Consider the following 16,978-nt stretch of genomic DNA (forward strand, 5'->3'; position numbering starts at 1 on the left):
ATATGGGCATTCAATTTTTTAGTTTTATTGTAACTATTTTTTGAAGTATTGTAGAGAGTTAGAGGTGACAGTTCAAGAAAGATTAGTATTGTATTTGTTCTCCACAGGACAACTAGCAGCTGTGGTGCTCAGGTGTAGATATATTTGCATAGTCTGTGGTTTTCCAGAAAGTCTATGTAATATGAACAGGAGTTTTAGAATTCTACTATAATGACTTTTTTTTTTTATTCTTGGCTACCATTTCTTTTTCAGGTATGTAAAATTCACTGACAGTCTTTCTCCTGTTTTTTATAGTTGCATGTGCTGTCTCTTGTTAACCCCACTCCCTCCCCAAACTTGGTTTGGAAAGAATATGAGGGGAACTGACGTGATGCAACATGTATTGCACTCAGAACATTGTTGTACAGTAATCGAATTGTAATAACTAAATGTAATAGTTCGTGTGTATTTAGAATGGCAGTCCAGTAGAAAGTATGTTAAATATAGCCATAACCTTAATTTGTTGAATATAGATAAGTGTATTAATTCATTTAAAAGTAATGATGCCAGAGTTTGAGAATATTTTGTTTATGTGTAATTTTTTTCTCTTTGTTACAATGCTTTCCCAGCAAGGACAAGTTTGGAAGGTTTGCAAAGCTTTTCACCTTCCCTCTGCCCGCTTGCCCGCTTTCAGATCAGTCTCATACTCCATGACTTCTGTCTCTATAATCCACGATAGCCATAGAAATCAATATAGAAAAGTATTAAAATGAGCTATCATCCTAGGTCACTATCCTGTGTAGAAGCACATAGCATGTGATTTAGTTTGCATGAGACACAGATGTTATATAAATCCCTATGGGGAACATGAAACTGTAAATATTTGAATAGAAGTACAGTTTGAGCACAATATTTTGTCTTGTAGATAACACTCCTTTAATTACACTTCTCACACACTTAAACAGTACAGCATTGCTCAGTGGTCTCTATCCAGTTTGTCACTGAAGTTTATAATAGTAAGTTTCTAAAGAAACATTCACTTAGGTTTGCAAGGATCACCATCATCTGATAAAGATTAGTTGGTTGCCCAGAGAACTCGGTACTGCTGATGTGGCCAAATCAGTTACTTCAGAGTTAACATTTTCACTTAAGAACCATGTATTATATCATATTTTGTATAATTGCTTGAAGTGCTGTTTTTAAAGTACAGCCGACAGCAATACTGTAATTTTGCTTTGGGTCAGGGAACAATTAAAATTTAATTTACAATCAGAGTAGATTTAACATGCTCCGAACTATTGAAAATAGTCCTTTTCTTTAGATGAGGCAAATATTGGTAGCTTAATTGCAGAAGGGAGAACTGTCTTGCAGAATACAATGAAGGAGAAAAACTTAAATACAGGTTGTTTCCTATTTTTCTTCACATAGGATACACTAATCATTTAATATGCCCAGCATTCTCCTCTACGGATGATGATATGATTGGATTTTCCAACAGTTTATTAGCTTCAGATGAATACAACCCTACCTCAAACCATGAATAGAAGTAAAATATCTTTTTCTTCTTTTAGGATTGAGCTTTCCCCCTCACTGCTGTTCTGCACTAACTGCTTTGAAACTTCCATGCATTTTTTTCAGTAGAAGAGCATCTCTGTACTGTCTCCCATTGCATATTCCAGCTGTGACAATCCCTGCACTTTGCCTACTCATTTTATCACCTGCTCACTAAAACCCAATACGTCTTTCTAGTTTCTGACTGCAGACTTTCTACAATTACTTAATTTTTAGCAAGATGAATGAATGTATTTTTAGTTCACTTCCTTTTTTTTTTTTTTTTTTTGTAGGCATGTGGGGACCCCAAAGCAAAACCATCATATCTTATCGACAAAAACCTGGAATCTGCTGTCAAATTCATAGTCAGAAAGTTTCCAGCTGTAGAAACACGCAACAACAATGTAAGTAACCCAAATGACTCTGTAAATATGCAATCTGCTTAAAAAAACTTTTGCGTTTGATGCATAACTCTGCTTTGTAGGGATTTTACACATTCTTCTAAAGGACTTGTTGCTGACGACTATTGGAGACAGATTACCCATCTAGATGGACTGTTGGCCCAACTAGTGTGACAATGCATTTATGTTTGTTTAAGCAGGGAAAGACAAGAATATATCAATCTGTATTTCTAGGTTTATTTTTTATTGCAATAGACTTGCCATCCCTGCTTTAACTAGTCTCTTCAACTAGTGCGGCCGGCCTGGGGACTGCCTGAGCAGTGGCCGCCAGTGCGGCCAGAGCAGCCACTGTCAGCAGCCCCCGGCAGCGGTCCCGGGTGACACACCCTCTCCTCCCTCCTTCTTAAGATTGCTTATCTTCATGTATTGAATTTTTGTCTTTCAGTAACATATATGAAAACATCTGTCTTAGACTTATGTAAAAAGTAAAAATATACCTACACTCTTCTTAAACCAGGTCCAGTGAAACCTCTATAATTCTCAACGTTTTATTACAGCTCAAGAAATGAGCAGGTTTATGTGTAATGAACTTCAGTTAAAACACTCTTGCAAATAGCCTCTGTGTATTGTCATACTTGGGTACATTTGAATTAGATTTTAGATAGTGTTACACACTTAAGAAGTTGGTTCTCTGAAGATCAAATATGTAGATTAGAGCTGGTTGAAATATTTTAACAAGCACAGTTTTGTAAAAAACCTGAACTTGTTGACTTTCCATTTTGTGACAATATCTAATGATTTTAGGGTGAGGTCATTGTATCATCCTGGCTGTATATGGAGAAAATAAATTCTGCATCCTTTTCTCATTATCCCTGAAAGAAAATTACATTATTTACAATATACCCTCCTCACGTCTTCTAAAGATGAATCTGTATTCTAGAGCTTAAAGACATTTAAATGTTGCTCTCGCAGTAGTTTGCACTTTTTCTCATCTTCAGACGTTCTGCCTCTATGGTCAGAACACCAGGCAGTTACCTACCTAAAATTAATTTTGGAGGGTATGAAGTGAGTTTTTAATTGATATTTTAGCATCTGTGTGATACAGAAACTTCAGAGTTGCGGAAAAGAGGCTTTTACCACAAAGACACGGACCTAAGGAGGCCAAAATGAAGTCTCCGTGATGGATGCAATGCATCCCTTATTTTGAAGGAACTATTTTTTTGTTCACAAACGAAACCTCTTCAAAATTTAAGAATGTCTGACTCAGTGGGAAGCAGGAAGAGGCCAGATTTCCCTCCTTCCTCTTCCTCCTCCCAACTCAAGGGCCAGTGGACATTACAAGTAGCAGAGCACACTGACGAGGTTCTCTGCTAAGGAAGCAGATGTTCAAAGGACCCGCAAGGGACAAGGAGTTCACTGGCACAGAAGCATCATTAAGTAAAATACTATTGAGCATTACTAGAGGGACAACAATTAAGTGATCTTAACATATGTAACAAGAGTTCCTACTAGCTTTTCATAGAGACTTGAATTTTTCCAGTTTCAAGCACAGCAATTACCACTGATCAGTGCAATGCATCCAGACCTTTGAATTTGATACAGCTATTGTCTGTCAGCAGATGAAATTGCCAGTTGAGCAGGTTTATGTGTAGTGAGAAAATCATGAGCATTCAGTTCATGTTGGCGGTTTTGTTTTCACAATCTGAGAAAAAAACCACTTTTAGACTCCTAGACTTTAAGGCCAGAATAGACGATCATGATCATCTAGTCTCACCTCTTGCGCATTGCAGGCCACAGAACCTCACCCACCCATTTCTATAATTCAGATTAAAGACAAAATGAGAAATGGAAAAACCCACAAATTTCATTAAACAAATACAATATGAATCTTGAATCATATAATTTGATTAACTGTTTATTCTTCACCCTTAATTTCAAAATAAATAACATATAATTCTCAGTAAAATTTAAGAATTTGATAGTCTCAGTCCAGTAACTAGTAAGGCCTACCACTTACCTAATACATGCACAGATCTCCAAACGGTGGTACCTCAATAGAGTTTTATACTGGTCCCAGGGTTTGCAGTAATTGCCTCCCACTGATTATAGTTCAGCAAACCTCCCCCATGGAGTTGCAATTCAGTCTGACTCACAAAGGTGCAGATAACATTTATAAAGTCGATGCAATAGTCTTAAATATATGCCTGTGTTGGTCATATCTGTCACACCTACGTGGGAAGGATTTCTGATAGTAGATGGCTGCTTATTCTAGCAGAGAGGCATAGCAAGTTCCAATAGTTGGGAGCTAAAGCTAGACAAATTCAAACTAGAAAAAGGCGCACACTTTTAACATGAGGGTAAATAAACATTGGAGCAAATTACTCAGGACTTCACTTGAAGTCTTTGAATCAAGACTGGTCTTTCTAAGAAATGCCTTCCTGGTGCTTTGACCTTGTCACCCTGTTCTTTGCATCCCTTCACTGGCTTCCCCTTCTCTTTCACACCAAGCATAAGCTGCTTTTATTCATTTTCAAGGCCCTTCCTGGCCTTTCATGGCGAACTTTACCAGTCATTTCTGGTTCACTATCAGAACATTGGCTCCTGCCTCAAATTGGTTCATGATGTCAGCCTCCATTGCCCGCTTGTTAAATCTTCAGACAAGTTACCTTAATGCTTTTCTCCCAGGCTTGGAGCTCCCTGTAAACATCCACTAAGTTCCCTTATTGTCATCTTTGAAATTTTTCCTTAAGTCTCCTTTACCATGATACCACTAAAAAATTGGAAAATGGTTCAATTGTTGGAGTGTTTAGACCATTGTCTGCCATGCTGACAAATATTGTCTCATTAGTTCCTTGTACTCATGTCTTTCTGTCTGTATGAGTCTGTTGTCTTATACTCAGATTGTAAGTCTTTGGGGCAGGAACAGTCTCTTCTGTATTTGTACAGCATCTAGCATGTTGGGGACCTGGTCCATGACTAGGGTTTCTGGGTGCTGCAGAAATTCAGATAATAAACAGAAGTTATGGCCTTCCTGCAGAAATTCCTGGGAGAGGTTCCGTGGCCTGTTATGCAGGAGCTCAGAGTAGATAATCATAATGATCCCTTCTGGGTTTTAAATCTATTAATTTGACCACGGAGACTTAGTAGGAGCAGTCCAGCTGATCTAGTGCCCTAACAAAGCATTTTGGAGAGGAAGAGTGCAATTTTTGTATCCTGGGTTAGTTACTTGCTTGAAGTGAGAGGGGGAAGAAGAGAGGTCAAGAAAATGTTTTCCTATGACTAGCTAGTCATTTAGCATATGAAGATGAATCACGCTGTCATGAAAAGAAGTTCCTAGTGTAGGACAAAGTTCCATAATCAAGGAGCACAAATGTTCCATCAGACTTCTAAGTGGACAATCAGAATCTGAATGGCTACTAATGAATAAAGGGTGCAGTTCCCCAAAACTTTCAGCATTGACCTTACTTTAATAGCATTGAAATCAGTGCCGGTGGCTAACTACTTCAAAGCTCTTCCTCCAACATGATTGTAGATCAGATGAAGACTTTAGGTAACAGATGCAGGTGACTTTTTCTTGATTTTTTTTTTATATTAAAACTTCTGTACTAAAATCCTTGCATTTTTCTTCTTACTATTGAACCCTAGTATAGTCTATTACTTCACATGCTCTCTGTTCCTCAAGAATACTTCTCTCCGGGTTTATATATTTTGAACTATTTTAAAATGTTTTGAAATATAATGTTTTGTAGTGTTTCAGTCGAGAAGCCATTATGATTATCTGTAGTTGAAATTGTTCTTTCTGAAGTTTTGAACTTATTCTGTTTCTGCTCTCCAAACTGTATATGACTATACTATTTATTGGAAAGCAGAAATATTCAAAGCTTTCTAAATGAGCATGAGTGCAAATCAACTACATTTGCAAAGTACAAAACTGACACCGAAGATGGCATTAAATATTGCTCTTCAGCAGCTGCTTAGAAATTAGTAGTGGAAAAACTTTGTTGCACGGGTGTGGAAAGAACTACACCCACATTCCTGAGTGCTGAAAACCCAAGTAAATGACTAAGACACTGCATAATATCAGCTGTGTTTTTTAGCTGTTTTCAAACTTCTGTTTTGAAAATTAAAGTTATCACCATTGTATTCTAAGTGATTTAGAGTACATATTTCTTGGCATCTTGTGCTTTTTAATATCCTGCTTTAAGTATAGCCTAGAGCATCCCAAAGGGTCCCAGGGCATATTAGTCATCTTTATTTGTTGCTGAAATGAAACCAATGCTGGGATGAAAATACTTCCATGACAGTTTAGAGCTGTTCTGAAGAAGGAATTATGTATGCTGAATGTAACAGCCCCCTGCTTCTCTTCTTATGCAAAAAAGCACTATCGGATTTCCAATAACTATGGCGGTTCCCAGGACCATAGTTTGTCTCATTCCCATAGCACCTTCAGCTGTACTTAATCTGATCTTCTTTACACAGTATTGGGATATTGGCTCAGTAGAGTTAGAGGGAAAAGTAATTGCTGAATCACCAGTGCCACTTGCAGTAACACCTATGTATACCTTCGTAACTTCGAACCCTGCTTAGTTTGAGATCTGATGGAATTGCAGCAAAAGCCTGCTCGCTGGTGCGCTCTCTCTCTATATATAAAAAATAAAATCACTGTTATTACAACAGAGCTGTTATATTTTGTATGCCATCCCCATTAAGCCTAATTATAATAGTCTTCTCTCTTTGGTATTGAAAATGTGCTCATTAAAATTATGCTGTTTTGGATTTAGTGCTGATTTTTTGATTAGATGAAGTGTGTTCTACTTGTACATTAAATTCTGGGTTGAAAAGATTTTAGTTTGATATCAAATATATATTTTAATTTGACTTTCTTTAGGTATTTGTTTTTGGTAATGCAATGCGATACATGACCTATGATATGCAACTTAAGTTCCTTTAAATAACTATCTTTAATGCTTCACAAAGTTGGCAGTATGAGATATCAGGTTCTTTTTAAGAACATAAGAACGGCCATACTGGGTCAGACCAAAGGTCCATCTAGTCCAGTATCCTGTCTTCCGACAGTGGCAATGCCAGGTGCCCAAAGGGAATGAACAGAACAGGTAATCATCAAGTGATCCATTCCCTGCTTCTGGCAAACAGAGACTAGGGACACCATCCCTGCCCATCCTGTCTAATAGCCATTGATTGACCTATCCTTCTAGGATTTATCTAGGGTTTTTTTTTTGTTTGTTTGTTTTTTTGAATTCCGTTATAGTCTTGGCCTTTACAGCATCCTCTGGCAAGGAGTTCCACTGGTTGACTGTGTGTTGTGTGGAAAAAATACTTCCTTTGGTTTGTTTAAAACCTGCTGCCTATTAATTTCATTTGGTGACCCCTTGTTCGTGTGTTATGAGAAGGAGTAAATAACACTTCCTTGTTTACTTTCTCTACACCAGTCATGATTTTTAGACCTCTATCATATTCCCCCTTAGTCGTCTCTTTTCCAAGCTGAAAAGTTCCAATCTTATTCCTCTCTCCTCAGATGGCAGCTGCATACCCCTAATCATTTTTGTTGCCCTTTTCTGAACCTTTTCCAATTCCAATATATCTTTTTTGAGATCACATCTGCACACAGCATTCATGGATTTATATAGAGGGAATATGATATTTTCTGTCTTATGATCTTTGTTAATGATTCTCAACAGTCTGTTTACTTTTTTGACGGCTGCTGCACATTGAGTGGATATTTTCAGAGAACTATCCACAATGACTCCAAGACCTCTTTCTTGAGGTATAACAGCTAATTTAGACCCCATCATTTTCTACATATAGTTGGGATTATGTTTTCCAATGTGCATTACTTTGCATTTATCAACATTGAATTTCATCTGCCATTTTGGATGATTGGATCTGTTTTCTAATCTGTCTGATTCTATCCTTCCCTCCCCCCCACACCCTCCGAGGAGGGGAGAATGCAATTGTTGGTGCAACGTATAGTGTACACTTATTTCTGAATTGCAACTTTCCTAGTCAAGATTCATGTAGCTTGCGGTCATTGAAATGAGATGAAGTTGACTTCTCACGCATATCCACTCAGACATGTATCCTGCGATAGTTAAAGCAACAACAGAAACAACAAATAATCTTGATACACCATTTTTGGTTCATTGATTTGTACACTTTTTTTAAAAAGGGAGGTTTTTAAAAATCAAGTTAGCTATTTTAAAAAAATTGTGATGTCAGGAGGAGGAATAAAACCAACAAACTTTGATATGGGATTTTCACGTTACAGCAACTGTGGCTTACGAAAGCAGTGCTGAAAATCCTAAGGGGTTGTTTCTTTGGAGAAGATGGCTGAGCTAAGCCATCAGAATTTATGGTTATATTTTTAATGGAGAAATGAGAAGGCCCATATGAGCTTGTGAAACTGCATGAATGATGATTGCTGGTGCTCATCTACCTTTTAAACATTAGGCTGCGATGGTTTTGAGTATTTGTACGAGAAATAAGCAGAGAATTCAAGCTGAGGATTGAAGGAGAACACTTCTCTTCAGGTGTGTGTTTGGGAAACTGATTCTGTCCCACATCAGTCTCATTAAATTGAAAAGAACAGCAAGGACAAAAGATAGACATACAATATGCCAGTCACATAAAAAAAATTGGTTATTTGTAGTAGCTATTCTTTGTCTAATCTTCGAGTGGGTGATGTAAAAGAAATGGAGAAACTACCTTGGGCAAACATTGCAGGCTCAGGCCTTACAGGCTAAAGCTTGTGCCTGAGCTTAAATTTAAATATGTGCAAAAGTGTTTCAGGATTGGGGCATTAGGCCTTGAAGTAGTTGATAGGAGGAAACATGGATACATTCCTACTGGCTGTAATGGGAATCTTGTGGCTAATGACCAGTGCCTCACATTCAAATGCAGAGAAAAGAGACTTATCTTTGGTGAAGCAAAGTTAAAAAATAAATTGCCAAATATATGTGGGGGACTATACCAGACAATGTGTACATGTGAATTTGTGGAGTAGTGTGCACCTTTGTGGAATGAGTAGATGCTCTTCCCTAGTCTGGCTATGCAAGATTCTCATCTAAAAAAAGAGTAAAAGTAGTGAGGGTGTTGAGTTCTCATTCTCTATATCAGTTCAAGACGTATTAGCCAATCTTGAAGTGATCTTTCCCCTCCCTTTTAAAGATTAGTTTACACCAAGGAGGAAAATATAATGGTGGGTTACCTTAAATGGTAATTTAAGCTGTCTTTATTTTCAAATGTTATGGATTTTTTGAGTATTTTTGTCATATTGAGTCTCAAGATTGCTTTGGTGTATTTAAAATTCAAGTCACAACTTAAACTATGATTGATTGGAATTCTGATGTCATAACGTAATTGGACTCAGAAATGCTGTGAGAGGCTGTAATATGGGTGAACAGAGCATCTAAGTAACTGACGACAAGTTTTCTGTTATTTGTGAGCTACAGTTATTTAGTTACTATGATCATTACTAGAGTTAATTTTGACAAGCCTGAAAATCATTTAAAAAATATTCTGTGAAAATACAACTGGCTGTCATTGCCTCAATTAAAAAAAAAATCAGTTACAATGTGAATTACTTTTATGCCTTTGTATTCACATTTTCCTCTTCCATTTATCCACCAGTGTCTAATGCTAGTGTTTTGCTTCTTTTTCATTTTTGTTGTTTTTTTGTTGCTTTCGTTTTAATGTATTGTGTTTATATGGAACTGGTCAAAGAACCGTTACTGTATTTTATGTTTGTATCTACATTTTATTTTGCATGCTTAACGTGGCTTTGCCTGGATATTCTTTTTGGTAAGTTCAGAATTTAAAAGCAAATTGTTTTTTCTGTAGTAAAACTTGTAAATTCTGCCTCCTTTTCTCCCACCTCAAGTAATCTGTCATTATTTTTGTCATATTGACTTGTGCTCATGTACTGTTGTGCCTTTGCTAATTACACATGTTAACACTTCTTTCTTAATGTTTCCCAGTTTTGTCTCTAGCTGACCTAAACAATGACTTCAATACTAATGTGTACTAATTTGGCTTTAATCTTAAAACTAATGATAGCCAGTGGCTATTAAAGTGGTCAGTCTTTAGTGTTTTATATTACTCTGTCTACCAAAAAAAACCACTAACGAATGCAAAAGAACCTCAGTCATAGAGAAAAAACATATTTTCTTGCATGGCAAGCTTAGTGGTTCATCTGCGCCTCACAGGTATTTTATTGCTGTCATTTTTTTTCTAGCTAGTTTTTTTTTAATAATCTGGTGAGAACAGCATACATGCATTTGTGTTCTCTTTTACAGCAACAGCTTGCTCAGCTACAGAAGGAAAAATCAGAGATTCTGAAGAATCTGGCTTTGTATTACTTCACATTTGTTGATGTTATGGAATTTAAGGTAAGGCCTGGCAAATGTAACTCAGATGACTATTAGGATTGATTTTGCAGTAGTTGATGTGTCCTATCAAATAGGTCTCTTATGAAAACTCTTTTTGCAGTAGTATATCACGTATAATGAAATAGCTGCTTTTCTAGTTTTGTGTTTTATAGACTCAAAATGTGTTCTATTTCTTTGGCAAGATATATTGACATAATTGTTTAAGATTTCTAAACTAAAATAAAGGATTTTTCTTTTGTAAGGACCATGTTTGTGAGCTGCTGAATACTATTGATGTTTGCCAAGTCTTCTTTGATATTGTAAGTTTTTGATTTTTACAAAATATTTTAAATAAGCTTTCAAATACCATTAGAAACCAAAAACGGTAACTACATATAGGAAAAGAGAAAAGTATTTTTTGCATTCACTCTGTTTTTGCAAAATCCTTCACCGTTTTCATACATTTACAAGTATAACTATAACTTTTCAGAATTTTAATATGCTTTAGAATAGTTACAAAAGCTAGAAAATTGATATACTAACAAAAAAATTTGTTAGATATTTATAGCATGGTTTTATGACTGTAGGCTTGTGTATGACCTAGTCAGGCTAATTTTATTTTAAATCATGGTTCTTTATTATGCCAACTTAATTGCTAAGGTATTAAAGACTAGCTTACTTTTTAACAAGACCACTTTTGAACAATGGCTACAGCATTGTAGGCCACTGATACACAGCTGCATATCTCTTGTTGCACTGATTCTACAAGTTCATTGTCTGCTGTGGAGGAATACTTGGTTAATTGTCAGCTGAAGGCTTAGAGCTGCACACACAGAGTAAGTTCTAAACAAACAATTTAATACTGGTACACAGCGATGATGATTGTGAAGCTTGGTTGAGGTTGTGAAGTGGGTGGGATATTTCCCAGGGAATGCCTTACTGCTAAATGATGAACTAGCAATTGGCTGAGCCCTCAAGGGTTAACTCGTTGTTAATGTAGCCTCACGCTCTACAAATCAGCACGAATGGTGGGAGGGGAGACAGCATGGCAGACAGAGACACACACACCCTGTGTGTGAGAGATGCGCATTGCCCCTTTAAGTACGCTGACCCCACTCTAAGTACACTGCCTTTTTAAGTAGATTAGCAAGTTGAGGCGGCAGCCGCTGCCAGGAAGCTCCCTCGGTCCTGAGCCCTGTCGTGTCCCCTTCCCCCCCCTTCCCCCCGTCACTCTATGGAAGAAGGGGTAAGTGGGGGGGGAGGAATACCCTGACATTAGCCCCCCTCTTCTCCGTTCCCCCCCGCACAGCAAGCAGGAGGCTCCAGGGAGCAGCTTCAAGGCAGAGGCCAGGAGCAGCACATGCCAGTGGGGGAAGTGACAGCTGAACTGCTGATTGATAGCCTGCTGGGCAGCTGCCGGGAACAGGGAGCTGATAGCGGGGCTTCTGGTCCACCCTAGTTCCAAGCCCCCACCAGCTAGCTGCAATGGGCTGCTCTTCTTGCAAGCAGTGAACAAAGCAGGCGGCTGCCAAACGACGTTATAAGGGAGCACTGCACAACTTTTAAACGAGCATGTTCTCTAATTGATCAACTATGTAACAACGAAACAACGTTAACTGGGGCGACTTTTAAGTGAGGAGTTACTGTACACCAGTGCAGCTACACTAGTGGCTAAAATTCCAGTGTAGAAAAAGCTAAAAAAGAAAACCCATTTCCCTTTCAATTTTTCCTTTTGGCTTCTGCCTCACCAATCAATTAGAATTATTTGAGGTTGTCAACCAGCATGAGAACAAGGGTAATCCAGTGAGTATAGTCTACTTGGACTTTCAGAAAGCTTTGACAAAGTCCCTCACCAGAGGCTCTTAAGCAAAGTAAGCAGTCATGGAATGAGCAAGAATGTCCTCTCATGGATCGGTGACTTATTAAAAGATAAGAAGCAAAGGGTAGGAATATACATGATCAGTTTTCACAGTGGTGAGCAGTATATAGCAGGGTCCCTTGAGAGTCTGCACTGGGACCTGTTCTGATCAACATATTCGTAAATAATATGGAAAAGAGGGTGAATAGTGAGATGGCAAAATTTCCAGATGATACAACATTACTCAAGATAATTAAATCCACAGTTGACTGTGAAGAATTACCACGGGATCTCACACAACTGGATGGCTGGGGAACAAAATGGGAGATGATATTCAGTGTTGATCAGTGCAAAATAATGCACATTGGAAAAAAGAATCTCAACTATATATACAAAATGATGGCATCTAAATTAGCTGTTATCACTCAATAAAGAGATCTGGGCATTATCATGGATAGTTTTCTGTAAATGTCTGCTCAATGTGCAGCAGCGGTCAAAAAAGCTAACCGAATATTAGGAACCATTAAGGTAGATAAGACAAAAATATCATAATGTCACTATATCAATCCATGGTACGCCCACACCTTGAATACTGCGCGCCGTTCTGGTTGCCACATCTCAAAAAAGATATATTACAATTGGAAAAGGTACAGAAAAGGCCAGCAAAAATTATTAGGGGTATGGAAGGATTAAAAAGAGTGGGACTGTTCAGCTTGGAAAAGAGACAACTAAGGGGGGGGGACATGATAAAGGCCTATAAAATCATGAATGGTATGGAGAAAGTGAATAGGGAAGTGTTATTTTACCCCTTAACATAACACAAGAACTAGGAGTCACCTGATAAAATTAATAGGCAGCAGGTTTAAAACAAACATGAGGAAGTACGTCTTCACACAATGCACAAGTCAGCCTGTGGAACTCATTGCCACGGCATGTTGTGAATTCTCAAATTATAACTGGGTTAAAAAAAGAATGAGAAGTTAATTGAGGATAGGTCCATTGATGGCTGTTAGGTCAGGGACCCACACCCATACTCTGGGTGTCCCTAAACCACTAGCTGTCAGAAGCTGGGACTGGACAATGGGGGATGGGTCAGGTGAAATTGCGTGTTCTGTTCATTCCCTCTGAAGCTTCTGGCACTCATTGCTGTCAGAAGACAGGATATGGGCTAGATGGACCGTTGGTCTGACCCAGTATGGCTGTTCTTAATTTTGGCTTTCATTCTTGACATTTAGAATGTTGTCATTTCACTGGTTCGATAGTCATTAGTCTTTTAGGACTGGCAAACTTGGATATATAATGTAACAAAGAAGCACGGATGAACCCCTTCAGGGGATCTTTATATGTCATTAAGAATCAAAATGGTAGTAGAAGCCCAATTTTTGTCCTTTGCAGGCCATCTTCTAAAATGCAATAAAGTTTATAGACAAAACACATGCACATTTTGATTGATTTGTAATTTCAGAGCAAAATTATTTTCTAGGTTTTTTCATTCCTTACACAGCATTTAACAGGTATTCACTAACACCCTGATGCTGCAAAGATGTATATGCTTATCTTCAAGCATTTTGAGTTGTCCCACTGATTTAATTGCTTGAATTAAGCTTGTGCATAAGTGTTCAAGAAAAATAAGCATAAAAAATTAATTGCTAATAATACTTGAGTATGATTTAGGTTTTTTCACCAATGTGTGTGTATATATATATTTGTGTGTGTGTGTGTGTGTGTGTATGTGTGTGTAAATATTTTTGCTACTGAAGGTCTTCAGAATGGAAAAAAACCCTGTAACCATTTGTACTTTATCTCTAGACTGTAAACTTTGATTTAACAAAGAACTACCTAGATTTGATTATAACCTATACAACACTAATGATACTGCTGTCTCGAATTGAGGAAAGGAAGGCAATCATTGGATTGTACAATTATGCTCATGAAATGACACATGGAGCAAGGTAAAAATCCATTGTGTATTTTTAAAAAAATAGTATTTTTTTACATGATTTTGTCTACAGTGGGGTAAATTTGTTGTGCTTTTTAGTGATAGAGAATATCCACGTCTTGGACAGATGATTGTGGATTATGAGAATCCTTTAAAGAAGATGATGGAGGAATTTGTACCTCACAGCAAGGTATATTTGAATAGTTTTCACAGGTTCATAGTCATTGCTGGTTGAAAGAAGCATATTTGTGAAAGCAAATGTACAGGTTATAAGAATATATTAAAAAAAAAATCATCTTTACGGAATTAAATTGTTGATTTAGCAGATATATGAACAGAGAGAGAGATAATTTATAAATTTTGCCAAACCACCCCTCTACCTCCCAGAAGAAAAACTAAACCAAAACTAGTTATGCTTTTTGACTATGTAATAGATATACAACTTACTGTTCATTTGCAGTATGGTAGCCTAGAGGCCCCATTCAGGTTTAATACCCCTATGTGCTGCCTTCAGACATCTTCACAGTAAGACCCAACTTTATAGAATTTATAATTAATTTTTAGAAGAGATGGAAAAAGTGACCTTAATCTATGGGGGAGAATTAGCTGTCAGGACAAGTGTAACTGGCTGCTTAGGTGAGCTAATGAACAACTTGATGCGTCCAATTTCATTTTTGTTCACTCATGGATTAATGTATATACTCATTCATAAGCTGAATTTTTTTAGTAAAAAAGAGAAGCACTAAAGAAGGGAGTCGGCTTATGAACGGGTATAGAGAGGGAGAGGTGGGACACAGGCCTGCTCCCAACAGAGGGGGCAAGGAGAGGTAGCACAGCCAGCAGAGCCAGAAGGGATGAGGCGGGGACAGAGTCTCTCCGCTTCGGGCCACGCTGCTCTCCTCCCAACCTGCCGGAGCAGCTGCAGCTCCGGGGCGGGCAGGCTGCAGCCATGCCGCTCGGTCCCACCCCCCAGAGTAGGCTGTGGCCACCCGGCCTGGCCCGCCGGAGCACGCTGCGGCCACGCTGCCCAGCCTGCCGGAGCAGCTCCAGCCAGGCCAGACACATTCTCCCCTGACTCTCCCCAGATAAGATGGGAAGGGATGGGATGGGAAGAGTGTGGGGGTCCTGGGCTAGGGGGGTCATGTGGGAGGTGGACACAGGGGTTACTCCCCGGACCCCCAGATTCCCCTCCCCCCCCCCCCCCCCCCAAAAAAAAAAAATTTCCCCGCCAGTTGCTGTCCCGGCCCGTCAGGGTAAGCACCTGGCGTGCTGGGACACTTTATTTACTTAGGTTTACCTCTGTGCCTGCGAGCGCTCGAGGTAAACAAACCATCTCGGCCTGCCAGTGGCTTATCCTGTTGGCCCAGGAGTCAAAGTTTGTTGATCCCTGAATTATAGGGTCAGCTTATGAACGGATCATAAAAATTTTCCATTTTTACTTATCCATCGGGGGGGAGGGGGGGAGAGGGTCGCCTTATAAACGAATGGCTTATGATCGAGTATATACGGTGTCTGTATATACAAAATAAAAATCTGCCCTTGTCTTTTCATTTTATTTTAATGTCATCTACCCTAGTTATTGTATTTTTAAAACAGTTTTTTAGTTTTCCATTATTAAAAAAACAGTATCTTGTTTCTTCTATGTGAGCAACAACAGGCTTTAGTTTAATTCAAGGCTTAGTGTAGTATTTAGCCTCAAATATTTTAGTAGACAATTATGATTATTGCAAGAATGGATGTAAAGTACCAAATTGTTAGAGATTAGTTAGTTTTTATGCAAGGTTACATCAAGGCTTGAATGCCAGTGTTAGTCATTAGCTATTTAAGCTGCTGAAAATAGCAACTATTTCGGGGTGGTTGCTATTGTCATTAGCTGTTCGAGCTGCTGAAAATAGCAACTATTTGGCTGACTGATATTAGAACAGAATACTGTGCTAATGAAATAGAATAGTTTCTAACAACCGTGTCTAGATATTATTATTGTATAAGAAGACATAAAATGAAGTACATATCTTGGATATTTGCTAAATTAAACAAAGCATTTGGTCTTGCAGAGTTCTTCTAACTAAATATTGTTTTTATTACTTCCTAGTCCCTTTCAGATGCTCTAATTTCACTCCAGATGGTCTATCCCCGAAGAAATCTGTCAGCTGACCAGTGGAGGAATGCACAACTATTGAGCCTCATCAGTGCCCCGAGTACAATGCTTAATCCTGCACAGTCAGACACAGTATGACATTTTACATTACCTTGAGTAATACAGTAGTATTAAATGAGTTTTTCTGTGAAATAATTTAATTGTGTATATATATTTGATATAGGATTACATATTATTGGATTTAACTGTTTAATTCACTGTCTAGAATTCAGTTTTTCTGGGCCATTTTTGAACCAATAATCACTTTGGTAACACTTGAGTATTTACACCTGCAGTGCAGAATGGAATTAATTACCTATTTAATTGTAAGACATCCTTTGTCTTAACACGTACCTCTATCCCCAGTTCTTGGTAATTATCCTTTGAAGAAAAATAGTGTGGATTTTATTGGGTGGGGAGGGCAGGAGATAGAATTTTATATAGTATTTAGGGTGTTGATAGGGAAACAGACAGGACATCAGGCTCAAGATTTTTTTCAAAAGTGAGCCATGACTTTGGATGCCTCTGTGTTTGGATACACATTTAGCACTTTGTGTGTTTAAAAAAAAAAAAAATCAGCCCCCTTCTAGGTGTCAAGCTGGTCACTCAAAAATAGTCACCCAAAGTTACTAGTCACAGTTGAAAATCTTAACTTAGAAATTAGTTAGATATTCTTATAAAAGGTTCTGCATTGCTTTGTTTAATTTCCTAAATTGTAATGTTTTTTTT

The 16,978-nt window shown here is 38.1% G+C and overlaps 1 protein-coding gene across 5 annotated transcripts in view; it reads left to right on the plus strand.

Moving 5' to 3' along the window:
* Positions 1 to 16,978, plus strand: part of NCKAP1 (NCK associated protein 1) — a 105,093-nt gene that overhangs the window by 17,553 nt on the left and 70,562 nt on the right. For 2 of the 5 annotated variants that reach the window (XM_054043349.1, XM_054043351.1), the window contains exons 2-7: positions 1,824 to 1,934; positions 10,244 to 10,336; positions 10,579 to 10,635; positions 13,983 to 14,125; positions 14,212 to 14,302; positions 16,205 to 16,342. In XM_054043349.1, coding sequence (XP_053899324.1) covers positions 1,824 to 1,934; positions 10,244 to 10,336; positions 10,579 to 10,635; positions 13,983 to 14,125; positions 14,212 to 14,302; positions 16,205 to 16,342 — 633 coding nt within the window. Of the gene's footprint in view, positions 1 to 608; positions 627 to 1,823; positions 1,935 to 10,243; positions 10,337 to 10,578; positions 10,636 to 13,982; positions 14,126 to 14,211; positions 14,303 to 16,204; positions 16,343 to 16,978 lie in introns of all 5 variants that reach the window. The other 3 variants (XM_054043347.1, XM_054043348.1, XM_054043350.1) reach the window with 3 other exon arrangements.

Source organism: Malaclemys terrapin, chromosome 11 (genome assembly GCF_027887155.1).
Source record: "Malaclemys terrapin pileata isolate rMalTer1 chromosome 11, rMalTer1.hap1, whole genome shotgun sequence".
NCBI classification, from domain to species: domain Eukaryota; kingdom Metazoa; phylum Chordata; order Testudines; family Emydidae; genus Malaclemys; species Malaclemys terrapin.